This window comes from Manacus vitellinus, unplaced genomic scaffold (genome assembly GCF_001715985.3).
Source record: "Manacus vitellinus isolate BGI_N305 unplaced genomic scaffold, ASM171598v3 scaffold_0_pilon, whole genome shotgun sequence".
NCBI lineage: Eukaryota > Metazoa > Chordata > Aves > Passeriformes > Pipridae > Manacus > Manacus vitellinus.
The window spans coordinates 26958754-26972313 of record NW_021938789.1 but is presented as its reverse complement, the minus strand read 5'-3'; the positions used below and the strand labels follow the sequence as shown (position 1 = coordinate 26972313).

The window sequence follows — 13560 nt, the reverse complement described above, 5'->3', positions numbered from 1 at the left end:
ATCCTGGTTAGTAGTCACTCTCAAAATCAAATATTGAAGATGTTTCCTGCAGTTCAAGTTTGCATCTTCCCACTGAGAAGAGCAAGCATCTGCAAAAGCAGGGCCATGAAGTATTTCCCTTGCTTAATATTATTCTTTAGGTTGAGAACTAGAACTTATTCTTGTTTACACTGAGTCTGAAACTGCTGTTCACTTCAGTCTTCACCCTTGTTCAAGTAATATCAGATGCTTCTTTCCTACACAAATGTCCTAATACATCTTCCGAGATCCAATACAACTTCCCAAATCCTTTTAATTCTGGAAGAGACAGCCTTGCGTACAAAACATACTCCAGGTGTCGAATGTTTAAGAGTGGCAAACATCATCTTCTGCAGCCTCAGTATTCTAGCTCACCATGCAGGAATACACAATCTGCTTTGCACCCCTTCACACTGCTGTGAAAGATTCTTTCAGTCACAAGAACATGACCCACGAATTTCAGAAGGCTTACATAAAGCCAGGATGAAAAGCAAGGACAATACAGGAATGAAGCATATACTTATGAATTTAATGCAGTATTTAAAGTATTATTAACATTTTAAAGATTTTATTTACATCTTGCACCTATAAGTGCAGTAATTCTGTCCTTCCATGTTACGGATACAAATTCCACTTCTGAGAATAAAATAATAGTTAAATTTCTATTTAATTTGTCCATTTAGATATCTTCCTCTCTTTCCTAAGTTCTTCCTCTCATGGAAAACACTGAATAAGGGAAAGTGTTCACTTAGAAACATTTTATAAGCAATTATATTAAACACAATGCATTGTAATCACTGAACAATGCAGAAATATTTTTGCACATAGAATTTACAAAAGCACTAAAAATAGAAGTCTGAGGATCATATCAGAACGCGAGGCAAAGAACACACTTACAACCAAGCAGCACGGACATTAGTGGGTTTAGGTCTCTGTAATACCCCACTGGCTAAATCAGACATGGGCTTTTCGTTTCTCTGGCTCAGTGTATTTTGTACAGCGGATAATCTTGAAGTTCCTCCTGTTAACACACACACAAAGGGAGAATGCTTGTGCTCAGTACAACAGAAAACTTCATGCTATGTTACTACTGCAATGGTCATTACCATAGTTTACAGAAAAAAACCCAAAACAGTAAATTGAATACAAACCCAAAATGTTATGAGCTGTTTGTAAATGACCAGGACAAAGAATTCAGGCCTGTGATTCTTTAACCCAACATACATGGGTCTATAGGGACACATTACCTACTTCCAAATCTTACACAATTTCTGAGAAAAACAAGGCTACTATCAGTAAATCTACATTTTCTGAATGAGAATTTGAATCTTCATTGAGGTTTTTGTGGGTGTTTTGGTTGGGTTTTTTCCTCCCCCTCTATTCTCCTTTCAATATTGGCAAAATTAGGAACACACTACAACAGGGATTTTTATTTCTTGGACAAGATAATTTATTAGAAATCTAGGAGGGCAACAAAACAATGCATATAGTCATCATATATTTGGTATGATTAAAAAAAAAAATCACTTTAACGATTTCTGTGTGATAAATGATCAATCTAAAGGCAACAGAAAAAGGAACATATTTGCTATTCTTAACAGTAAGTGCTTCACAATTCTGAATTGTAAGAAGATAAACACATGCATAGAAATGCAATAATCTGCAACTTCAAAGTACTTACTTGGAGGACTAAGCTGGGTGAAAGGAGATTTAGCCCTTCTTACAGAAGGTGAAGAACTCAGATAACTCATCTGGCGGTGATAGTCCCTCAGCTGTTCAGAACGTCTCATCCCGGCTGTTGGTTTCACCGCTTCCAGTCTTTTCAGGAAAGCCTTAATATTGAAGGAAAATATCATCAAGGAGAAAGAATGAACAAGATGCTACAAAACAAATACAAACTGATTTTTATTTGACCTGCAAAAAACCCCCAAAGTTTTAGCAGTGCATAACACGAACTCCATTGGTGACCAGCATAAGCTATTCTGCTCATGTTCAATTCTTTTCTCAGTGTTATGAGATGACACAAACTGTAACTATCCCTTGCACATCATCAGTTCTACACTGATGATCTTTAGTACCTGAAAGTTCTTTGTACTTTATGGTAACTTGAAACAATACATCTGTTTGGTGATAGTAAAGGTAGCGAGGAAGTGGCCTGCACTCTTCTAATCTGACCTTTGGTTAGTCCTCCCTTCTAAATTTCCAGAAGGATGAGAAGTTAGGAGTTGTTTTTTTAATCTTTGCTTTGCAAAAATTACTTAGACCATTTTATATTGCCCTATATGATCCCCAGAGAGGATACTGACCCCAACCCTGTGAAATAAATTTCAAAAGGAAAGCACAAACATCCATCCACAGGACACACTTTGTTTTATCCATAATGTAATTTTAAGAGACTCTAGTTGAAATTATTGATACAGACACCATTTCCTCTTGTTGAAATTAGCCCTGGCAATCATGCAATAAGTGATAAATTGGAATAGCTACTTACATAGTATCTGTAAAATACATTTTCCTATTCTATAATTACTTTTACTTGAAACAGGATTTATTGGTTTAAGAAATTTCGATAATCTAAAAAAAGAACCCGATAAGAGGACAAATTGGGAAGTACCCAGCTACATGCAATATCCAATTAACAACTTCAAAATTTTAATATATTTCACCTTTAGTGGTTGCCTCACACAGATCTACAGATTTCCTCTACTAACTAATTTCACTTCATTTCATGGCCTACAAACATTTGGCAATGACACAACCGTTGCTGTTCAGGGTTAGACATGCATCCTATGAACAACAAACAATGCAAACTGTGCTTACAGAAGTTTCCAAAGCACTAAAAATAACTCTGCTAATAGGATGTATTGTCTAGATGCATACTTATATGGTAGAAGTCAAGAAGCTGTCTGTATCACCACTAAACTGTAGCCCCAATCACGTACTGATTTTTTTTAAAATAAGAATACAAAAAATTACAATAACTGACTTAGGAAATATTACAGGATTCACAGGATGTCAGTTGTCATTGTCTAACTGTAACAGGAATCTACAAACTCCTGGTAGTTTATGCATGGGCACTAGAAACCTGCACAGAGCGCACAAGAGAGAAAGGACAAGTGATTTTGGCTCAGACATAACATGTCACAAGTGCCTGCAACAAGTGCCAGCCAGTTCACAGTCAAGTGGAAATACCTAAGTAAGCAAAAGTCAAAGGAAGGACTTCAGCTAGAAATAGCTCTTCACTAAAGTCAGTTACAGAACATGAAATGGTAGACTTGTCTCTAAATGTTATATCCAATATTTTACTAACAACTTCATCTGCAAGTCCTAATACAGTTATATACATTTAGAGTTGCAGAGATCACCCATTTACCTTCAGTATTAAAAATGGAAGCTCTCAATACATTCAGTTCCATCACAAATGGATCAGGTAAATTGTAGAAGTGACTTTCCAATGAATCAAGCATGTTTCAAGTCTGCGTTCCACTGTAACAGCTTCATAAAATTTGCATACCTTAACAGTGCACTAATTTCAAGCTTGATTCTGAACATACAATATTTACATATATTTATTCTTTATAAATAAATACAATTGTCTGCTTTTGCTTTTATGCCTGTATTTCAACAACTATCAAATTCCCATTACTAAAGCAAAAAAAAAAAAAGAGACCTCTCAGTACTAAAATATTACTTTTTGAACAGGTTATCACTGGACTTGATTCAGCCCTGAGCTATGGAAAGAGCAGATATAGATTCCATGGTGCAGAAGGGTCTGAAGGAAAGCTCTTCCAGAGAATGGGAGAACAGCTCCTGAGGTTTCCTTGCCCTCTGCTGCAGATTGTACCAAGGGCATGTTAATTTATGCACTATTTGCAGACGTGAATTTTGCTGTTTGGAGAACAGCCTGCTGCATACAGAAATGAACTCATCAACACACTGGAATGGCAGCCCTGACCTACTAAATCTGTAACCCAGAACTAATCCAATTGTTATGTTTTTATTACCGACCCTACAATCTTGAGGTTCTTAAGCGAGGGAACTACTTTGTGCAAGGTACAAGTACCTTGAACAGATGTTCTTTATCAGTTACACATATAAATGTACTAATTCTTTCATTATGTTCTCCTTTTCAGAAATGGACTGAAGACAGCTGCCACTTCCCTTGTTCTTTTGAAGTACTAAATCTCTGGAGCCTTAATCATGCATCACTAAAGTAAACAGAAATTTCATCACTGATCTCAATGATCAGAGAATAAGATCACAGAAAACAATCCAGGTGTTTAGAACCAAATATATGTTCCCCATCAAATTTTAAGGAATAAAAATAATGAATAACAGACACTAATGGCAGGAATGTTATTAATTGCTCTAAATCACATTGTAGCCCCTCATAGCTCTTGATTCAAGCTCAATACATATATAGTATCATATTACTGATAACCTCCCAAGCTTGGCAAAAGACTTCCCAAGCTTACATTTTCCCCGTCTTCTTTTACTTTAATACTGAGTTTATAGTAAAAGTAGAATATGAAAAAAAAAAAGAAAAAAAATCACAGTGGGTGTTCCTGCATGATTACCTTCTAGGAATGGAACAATCCTTTATAAATCTAGACATCTGGACATAGATAAGTATCTATAAAGACACTAAAATACATATTGTCAATGACAGAAGGAAACGTCAGATTGCCAAAAAGCAGAGAACAAAGAAACCCAACAAAATTTAAAAACTGCTTCTATACAGTAGGCCAAACTAAAATTTGGTAATTCAATTTTGGACACATCAGGAGAACACTGAAGGTAATTCTAATGCTCTCTGTCAGAAAAAGGAAAAAATTTGGACAACGCTCTCAGGCACATGGTGTGACTCTTGGGGATGTCCTGTGCAGGAGTTGGACTCTATGATCTTTGTGGGTCTCTTCCAACTCAGCATATTCTGTGATTCTGTGAAATATAAAATAATCAGTACAGACTTCCCTGCATCTGTGTTGAAAAAGGAAGGAAAAAAAAAAATCACTGAAAATGTAGCACTCTGAAAATGAGTTCACTGAGAAGATAAAAAATGTTACTGTTTCTTGGTTACTTAGCTTTTTAAAAGCATGAAGGTTTCAGTTTCACCTCCTCTGAATCCTAACCAGCTGACTAGTGTTCCTTGACAGCTGTTCAAATTTATTTATATTATGCCTGCTCTAATGTCACTGATGTTAGTGACCACACTGTCCCTTTGCAGAGTCCAGGTGGGGGAGGGGGAAATATAACTGCATTCAAGGACAGTTTTCTGTAATTATCAATACAAGTATTTGTAATTTTCTTTAATTGCCAATTGCACTAACTAGCTCTAACCTGACAAACTCTGAATGTCAAAAAACTCTTAAGAGTTCTTCAATCTACAGAAAAGTCTTTTTAAATGAGCAGCTATTATGTGTGGCTGGCATCACCACAAGGAAAGTAGGCTAAGAGTACAGAAAAAAAAAAACCAACACAAATTCAAGCAGTTTGCAAAATATTCAAAGCTTTTCCTGAACATGCCACTAAGTCAGTCTTTATTATAATTACCATAGCAGTATTCAGGAATCTTAAATGTGGGTCAGGAATCTAAAGACCATAAGAAATTTGACCACAAAGAGCCTACAGTCTAAATACTATCATCACAGAACTACACTATATTTGTACTGTATTGTAGTATACTTTAGCCAGGCACATCTGTGTCACATCCTGACAGCTCCCCCCGATTAGAGGGCTGTGGAAACTTTTTTTTTGCATTGGACTTTGTAATCTCAGGAAATACCAATGTTTTGTCTTTAGTCTGGGCATACAGTGCCTTTGAACCTACTAAGTGAAAATACCATATACAACCCTGTGTGCTTGTGTTTTTGAGGAGCCACCAACTCGAGTACTTCTGAGTTCCTAAGACCTTAGCTGCATTCTCTACAGCTTTCTTCTCCAGAGTGAGACCAGTGAGGCCAACAACCTTGGTATTCTTTCTACAACCATGTAAGTGTGAAGCATCCAAGGCCTGCTGATGCTTTCTGACTCCAGGGATGGTTCCTGGAGACAGGACAAAGGGAAGGCAGAGAAAAAGCAGTGCGGAATACTTTTAGGGAGGTAAGTACATGATGCTCAGGTGCAATCCTGATGGACCAGTGCCCTCCCCCTCCTATTTCTTTCCATGCCTCAAAGTTTGCCCTGTTTGCAGCACAACACAGATGGCAGGACAGGTGCTGTGCAGCACAGGATCAAAGGTATATTTTGTGTATGTGGTAGCAGCCAGGTAGGGGGATGGCCAGAAGCACTATCCCTCCTTTGCCCTTTATTTCCCACCCATTACCATGCACATCTACACCATTAAATGGAGACAAATGAATACACATTTATTTACCTTCACAGCAATGCAATAAATGTATTTCTAAAGGAGGTTCAGGATTTCCAGCAGGACTAAGCCAGCTCAGATTGCAAAAGAAGGGAAATAGCCTCCCTGAAGGATCTTCGTGCTGGTAGGGGCCACTGACTACAGCAAGTACTGGGGAGAAGCATTAGTGAATCTGCAGCAGAGAGGACTTGGGGAACCAAGTAGGTGAAAAGAGAAAGACTGCCCTTGCAAAGGAACACAATAAGTGATTTAATTTGCGCAGAAGAGTGACTATACTGGAACTGAGAGCAAAGTTGGATCTGTTGGGGCTTAGGGTTCATTTTGTGGGAATATGAGGTGGGGGAAAGAAGAACATGGAATGTTATGTACAGTGAGCCATAAAAGCATGGGGCAGGAAGAATGCACAGGGATGTATAGAAAGACCAAATATATACAAAAAAGAACACCCTTATCTCCCTTAAGCTAAGGTTTGAGAACTGCTGTGCCAGAGCTGCTGAGATCTTCCAGTGAAATTCCAGTGTGAACTGAAAAGGTCACTTGTCCCCTAGGAACCTGCCTGAACACAGCAGCTTAGCTCACTAAGGTCATCGAACACCTAAATCCCAGTTGGAATTCATAAAAATGATGAAAAAAACCAAGAGAAAACAACAGAGAGATACTAATTACTTCTAAGTTCTAATGAAGTGACTGAAGAATGGTGTGAATGGCTGCAAATCTGTATTTCAAGGACCCCAAACACTTACCCATATATGCCAGTATACATTTTTGCATTACACAATAAACCATTAAATATTTCAATGGCGTATAGTGTCCAGTCCATGAAGTTGAGTATCTTATTTATACTGGCAAAAATAATGATTAATATGTCAATATAGATAGACACACTACATGCAGACATGGGGAAAATAGCAACACATCAGTCACACTTAAGTCCCTTTCCACTGAAGAAGAGATGGAGTTGAGAATATCTTCAAACACAGCAGTAGAATGTTTTCTGAATCAGCAGCATCCTCTATTGGCAAGCACGGCACTCTGGTCTTGTTAGCTCAGATAAGCCACTAAAAGCAGGTTCCATTTATGAAAGCATACAGTCAAAAGCAGCAAGTACAAAATTCTGGCATTAATTTTAGCAGCAATCTATTTTGCTAATTGTGCTTTTTCCATAAATTGCTAATCAGTACTTTAAAACTACTGTTCTTCAGAGTAATGCATCTTTTTATTCCACCTAAGTTCTTTCTAACAGAGTCTATGGGAACATATATTCCCTGTACCTCCTGGCACCCTTTCACAAACCTAGAGAGCACTAAACCATTCAGATTCCCCTCTAATTTCCTAAAATTTTACTTACTCTCCCTGCATCACCTCTGATGCCAAATGCCAGCACCAGAAATCAAGCTTTCGGATAACAGTAAGTATAGACATTACTCCAAGAACGTTCTAGTGGAAAAAGTGAAAGTTTTCCCTAGACAAGTTGTTAACCTCAGGGCAAGAAATTATGAAAGCTGTACATCAACAGGGGAAAAAAAAAGATCTCTGCATCAAAACTCTTTAACTCCCTGCAGAGACTACTGTTGTAGATTTCTGTTCTTGAATTATTTACAAAACTCTTTATCCTTCTCCAACAAACATTTCCCTAAGGTGTATCAAGCAGCATATCCAGTATGAAGTACCCTCAGGCCTTGTATAAAAGAACTCCTGAGAAGTAACAGAAGATTAATAAGGAAGTTCCATGGAATTCCACCTCTTCAAATCTACAAAGGTGAAGAAAGCTGCTGACCAGAAGAAAACAACTTCATAAAGCACATACTTTTGTCTATATAGAGCAAAAAAAAGTCATCAATGGGCAGGGTAGAGATGTTCTTTTATTTGCAGTCTCAGAGAAAAGCATGTCATACCTGTAATCCCAAAAAGTAGTGCTAGAAAAATTAATATGTTACAACTATGATACTCTCAGTGTGCTACACTTCAAGAAGAATAAAAAAGTAAAATACATTGCTGAGAAACAATAGCAGTGTTAAACAAAACGTGAGAGCTGTACTGATGAATCACTGTTCCAAAGAGAGGAGCAAAATATATCATCCTGAGTTTGGGGAAAAGAATAAACCAAATTTTATAGTCTAAACTAGCACGATGTCCTAATATAAATTCTAGGAGTTATTCTTGTATCAAACATGTCTGCCCACGTTGATGACGACAACAACTAAAGTATAAATGGACAAGTAAATGAAGAATATTATTTCTTGGACTACACACAACCACCATAAATATCTACCATGTACTAAAACAGCAATGTGTGAAATGATTATATGTGTTTAGGTTTGCTGCATTTTTTGATCCAAAGGGTGAAAAGGCAAGACAGTCTTGAACAAATACTGCAATATATCGTAAGAGAAAAGGTTTGTGTCTTTGTGTAAACAAAAGTGTATTGTAAAACATCCTATACATTAATTTACTGGAATAATTTGTTGTTATGCAGTACAGCATATTACTGTTACATCTTATGTGACTGTGACACAGCACTTCCTCCCCACAGCCTAAGAATACACTCCTATTATCAAGCTTCTTGTGTTACAGCAAGTCCTGTTTTCAAAGTTTTAAATAAACATCTCCACTACCCCCAACACACGAAGAAAGTCCTCCTACCAGCCTAAACACACCAATCAAAATACACACTTCTAGCCCAGCCACTGAGAAGTATCACACAACTGTAACAAATTCTTGTGCTAAATTCTTTTAGGCTGTCAAGTATAATAATGTGAAGTATAATGTCAACTGCAGTGCAGTGGAGCTAGGGAGAAAGTTTCCTACTTCAAAGTCTTAACAATCCAGATGTCTGAAAACTGGAAGAATTAAAACGTAACAGATTCCCCTGAATAGGGCAATCAGACTTTCTCCATGTTGAATTGTATCTCAGTCTATATGTATATAAAAGGAAATGCAACCTACACTTACACAGAAGGGAAAAAAGTAATAAATTATTTCCAGTATACATTTTACAATTATTTTAATTATATTTTATCTCTTTTTCAAGCACACAAGTAGGAGATATGAAAATGTCATTACATGTATCTATTACAATTCAATTAATAAAACTATCTTATTCAAACCAGTGTTACTTTTGTTATTTGAGTACTCTGCCAATATCCTTACAAATGCATCTGAATTTTTGTTTTCCACTAAAGTAAGCTATTGTGATTGCCATCACAAACCCTGTGACAAGCAGAGTGCTACAAATATACAGAGACAGACCCATGAGACAAAAACCAAAACTGACACTGACTTTGTATCCTCTGCATTTAAAATATAATGGGTTTGATGCTATCATATTGATTGTTTTATCTTCAGCAAGCCTGTTCTTGAGAGACTAGTAATCCTGATGCATGAAGTAGGATGAACAGTCAGACTGCTATCCAGTGTTTTGAGTGTTTTACCAATAACACTTATTCCTCTTAAATTACATTATATCAAAGTAGAGCAAACTCATATAAACTAAAATCTATTTTCATCTGAAAAAAGCATCACAGCCCCTACCTTCCCCCCAAAAAATCCCACTTGCCCATATGAACAATTATGCAAACAGAATAGTAGTGGAAATTCATAGAAGAATTACTGCAGTAAAGGTCCGAGTACTGTTTCATCAATTTTCTAAATATTTAGCAATAGCTTATCTGGCAAGAGATAGTCCTTCCCAATTTACTGATCCACATCCATACTCAGAACTTACCAGGTTTTCTCTTTCAATTCTTTGCTGCTCTTTTTGCCTGTTGAGGGCACTGTGGTACAATCTAGGAGACGGTACAGATGTTTTCTTCAACGTGGTACTTCTTCTTGGCTTTGCAGACTGTCTGGACAGTTCTTTCAGCAACCTTTGGTTTTCCCGATCGATCTGTCTTACTTCTTCATTTGTGAAAGAATAATTTTTCCTTATTCCTTTAGGTGGCTGATCGATGGTTAGTTTTTGTTCTTTTTTCTCCAGCTGTAAGAAAGCTTTAAAATAGCAAACAGTGAAAAAAATATGTAGATTAGAAAACACAGCTTCAGTATTGAAATAAATTACAGAACCAAGAGTTAAACCATAAATTAATATTTAGATGCTTGCACATAGAAAAAGATTTAAACTTGGTTCCAAAGTTAATCTAAAGTATCTGTCTCAGATGAGAGGCAGAATAGAAATGATGTTTCAGACACAAAACCGACACTGGGGAAGCAGAACTCAGAGGCACAAAGTGCACCCCCTGAAGTGATTTTGTTGATCCTTTGCTCCTGAAGCAATCCTACATCTTGCTGGTGCAGGAAATGGAAAGGGAATTATAAAAATTAAATGCAATGGGTGGAAATGAGCGAGAACATAAAAGAAAAATTATTTGGGCCTGGCAATTTAAAACAGCAAACAAATAAAAATTAAACCATGCTATAAGGTTTCAAGGCAAAGAATGCACACTTAAAAATACACAGCAAGTCAGACTTGCACAACTGCAACGTAAGATAACTGGAAAACTTCACTCTTAGCCAAAGACAGCTATATTTACTATAGTTTCACTGAAGCTTTGCTGTTGACCTACTTCTAAGCCTTTGCTTTCTAAAGCTCTGCAGTACATCTTCCGGTAACTGCTTTAAGAGCTATGCTGCCAGGTATTACCCTATCAACCACTGCATTATCTACGGTACAAGAACGGCAGTACCACATTAGGTTAAACAGATTTTTGGAGCTGAGACACAGACAAGGAAGCCTTATTCAAGCCATTCCCCACATTCCTCCAATATCACAGTGCCTTCAGAAGACACCCCTCACTTATTCCCCTAAAAGCTCCACACAAGCAAAACAAGCATCCAAAGCAGAAAGAAAAAAAAAAAAAACCAACCAGGCATGCAGTAATATTTCCCCAGCAAACACTTCCACATTAGCAACCTGTTGGCAAGGGATGTCTGAGTCAGCCTATAACAGCTTAAAAACTTCAAAGAATCATGAGTGTTTTCTTACTTCAAAACAAAATTAAATCTTTCTTGCAGTATCTCAACTGAGTTTATTTCAGAACTGATGCAAGTAAATATTGCTACTGTCTTTGATAAATTTAGGAACAGTATCCAAAAAGCAAAATCCAAACACTTCATGAATTTCAACATTCCTCTGGAAATTATTAAGCTTGCTCCATCAGTATGCTAGTGAATATAGGCAAGAACTGCCCGTAGGCAGCTCTAACTGTGAGGTTCCCCACATTAGCAAATACCGCTTGTCCTAGTTAGGACAGCTGAGATCAGTTCATCATGGTGGGTGTAACCCAAAACTGTATTCTATAGCCTTCCATGTCATTTCCCAGAAACTAGACTATTGTTGTCAATAGACTATTCGCACCCTCTGCCCATAGAGCCTGACTCCTCAGGCTATAAACTGGGTGTTAAGAGGCCTGTGAGATAGGAGGATGTTTCTGTCCTCACACCCTTTGTGGAAGTCCCCGCCCTGAGGGGAGCACTGAACATTCCTGCCTGAACTGGAGGATATATAATCTTGGAGTTTTGGAACATTTTTCAACCCACTCGTGGGATCCAGAGGACGGCTGCATCTCATCGCTCTCAACCAGACTTAGACCACCACTGGACTGCGATCACCAGTTCTGGCCAGACTGCAGCAGCTCTCCCACCAGCAGGTTCTTCCCCTCTCCCTTTACTTTGGACTCAAACAGGGCCCAAGGAACACCACTTTGTTCAGGCCCCAGGGCACTGGGTTATACATTTGGGTTTTTGTGGGTTGAGACCAATTGTTGGTTTGTATTATTGTACTTACTGTATCATTTTAATAAATTGTTATTCTGACTTATAATCTCTCCTTTGAGTTGAGTTCATCCCTCCTGCTGGTTAACTTTTAAACCAGCACACCGCTTTCATTTGTCAAGAGAAGATGCAAATCACCTCAAAACCAAGACACAATGCAAACTAGCACAGACCGAGTGTGCCAACCAACAGGTTAATAAAGTATAAATGTCTTGAAAAACATCTTTACAGTTTAGTAAGTTATTCCCAAGGGAAAACTAGTATACCCATTGACGCCATTGCAGGAAACAGACCTGGAATAAGACTCATCTGGATAAACCTACAAGGTACAAAGAGAAATGGAAAGAAAATAGCTAGAACCACACGATTCATAAAACTGCAGCATACCTCTCAGTAGAAAATAATTAAATATTTTTTTATGGGAACATGCAAAAGCAGCACTGCAGAACACAAGTGGAAGAAAGTAATTTGAACAACCATCTGAAGAAGATAAAATATTACATAATGGATAATTGTTCTATTATGGAGCTATGAAAGGTAATTTTACCTTTTGCCTTAAATCCATAGCATCTCATGGGTTAAAGACTGCACATCATATGCAAGAGTGGAAATCAGGTTGTGGCACAGAACAGCTGCTGAACTCAAGCCTTGACCTAGCTTTGTGACACTGATGCTATTGGTGATGAAGTCACTTACAAGAGACACTTAAGCTTCTGAATAACTGTCAGTGAAAATTTACAGCAACTCTCTTGTTTCTGTGAAAGGTGTGAACTAGTCAAATTCAATTTAAAGCAATGGTATTCTGGATGAAGACATTTTCAATTAGAAATACAGTTTTCATGTCCTCAGTGGTATGTGACTTAATTCTCTGTAAGATACAAGCTGGCTATACTTTGGCAGAGACTCTATATGCCTATGATGCAGCTGTGAACTATAACCAGTTAAGAGATGAAAAATGCTTCAAGGTAATTACTTATTTTCTGACTTTCTCAGTTTCTGGTAAACCCCTGTCAGGTGTGATGAAAAAAATAAAACCAGAGCAGGAACATGGAACAAACACCTTTTCCCTTCTCCCCATTACTGCTGGTCAGTAAATGCTTTTAGAAATGATGATTTAAGGTACCCTGCAGCGATTGCTACACACAGGGCTCAACAAGCACTGCATTACTTTGTCCCTCAGATCCCCAGGGGGTAGTGGTCTCCAACTTCAGTAGCATTAAACACCACAGTATTTTACCAGAAAGAAGTTCTCAGGCAATTAGTGTGACTACAAACCTACATATGTATCCATGGGTACTCTACTGGGTACTTCTTCTTATATATATGTGAATAAAGCATGACAAAATTTTACTAATTTACTCTCACCTGCTAGTCACATTGACCTCCCTCAGTCACATTCCCCCCAA

The 13560-nt window shown here is 37.6% G+C and overlaps 1 protein-coding gene across 3 annotated transcripts in view; it reads right to left on the bottom strand.

Annotated features, from left to right (window-relative positions):
* Positions 1-221: 221 nt before the first annotated feature.
* The window catches only part of CFAP97 (cilia and flagella associated protein 97), a 30472-nt gene continuing 17133 nt past the window's right edge, over positions 222-13560 (bottom strand). For all 3 annotated transcript variants that reach the window (XM_018070301.2, XM_018070286.2, XM_018070294.2), the window contains exons 4-6: positions 10110-10372; positions 1700-1850; positions 222-1039 (exon numbers count right to left, since the gene is read on the bottom strand). In XM_018070301.2, the coding sequence (XP_017925790.1) occupies positions 912-1039; positions 1700-1850; positions 10110-10372 (542 nt within the window). In that variant the 3' untranslated portion in view covers positions 222-911. The remainder of the gene's footprint in view (positions 1040-1699; positions 1851-10109; positions 10373-13560) is intronic.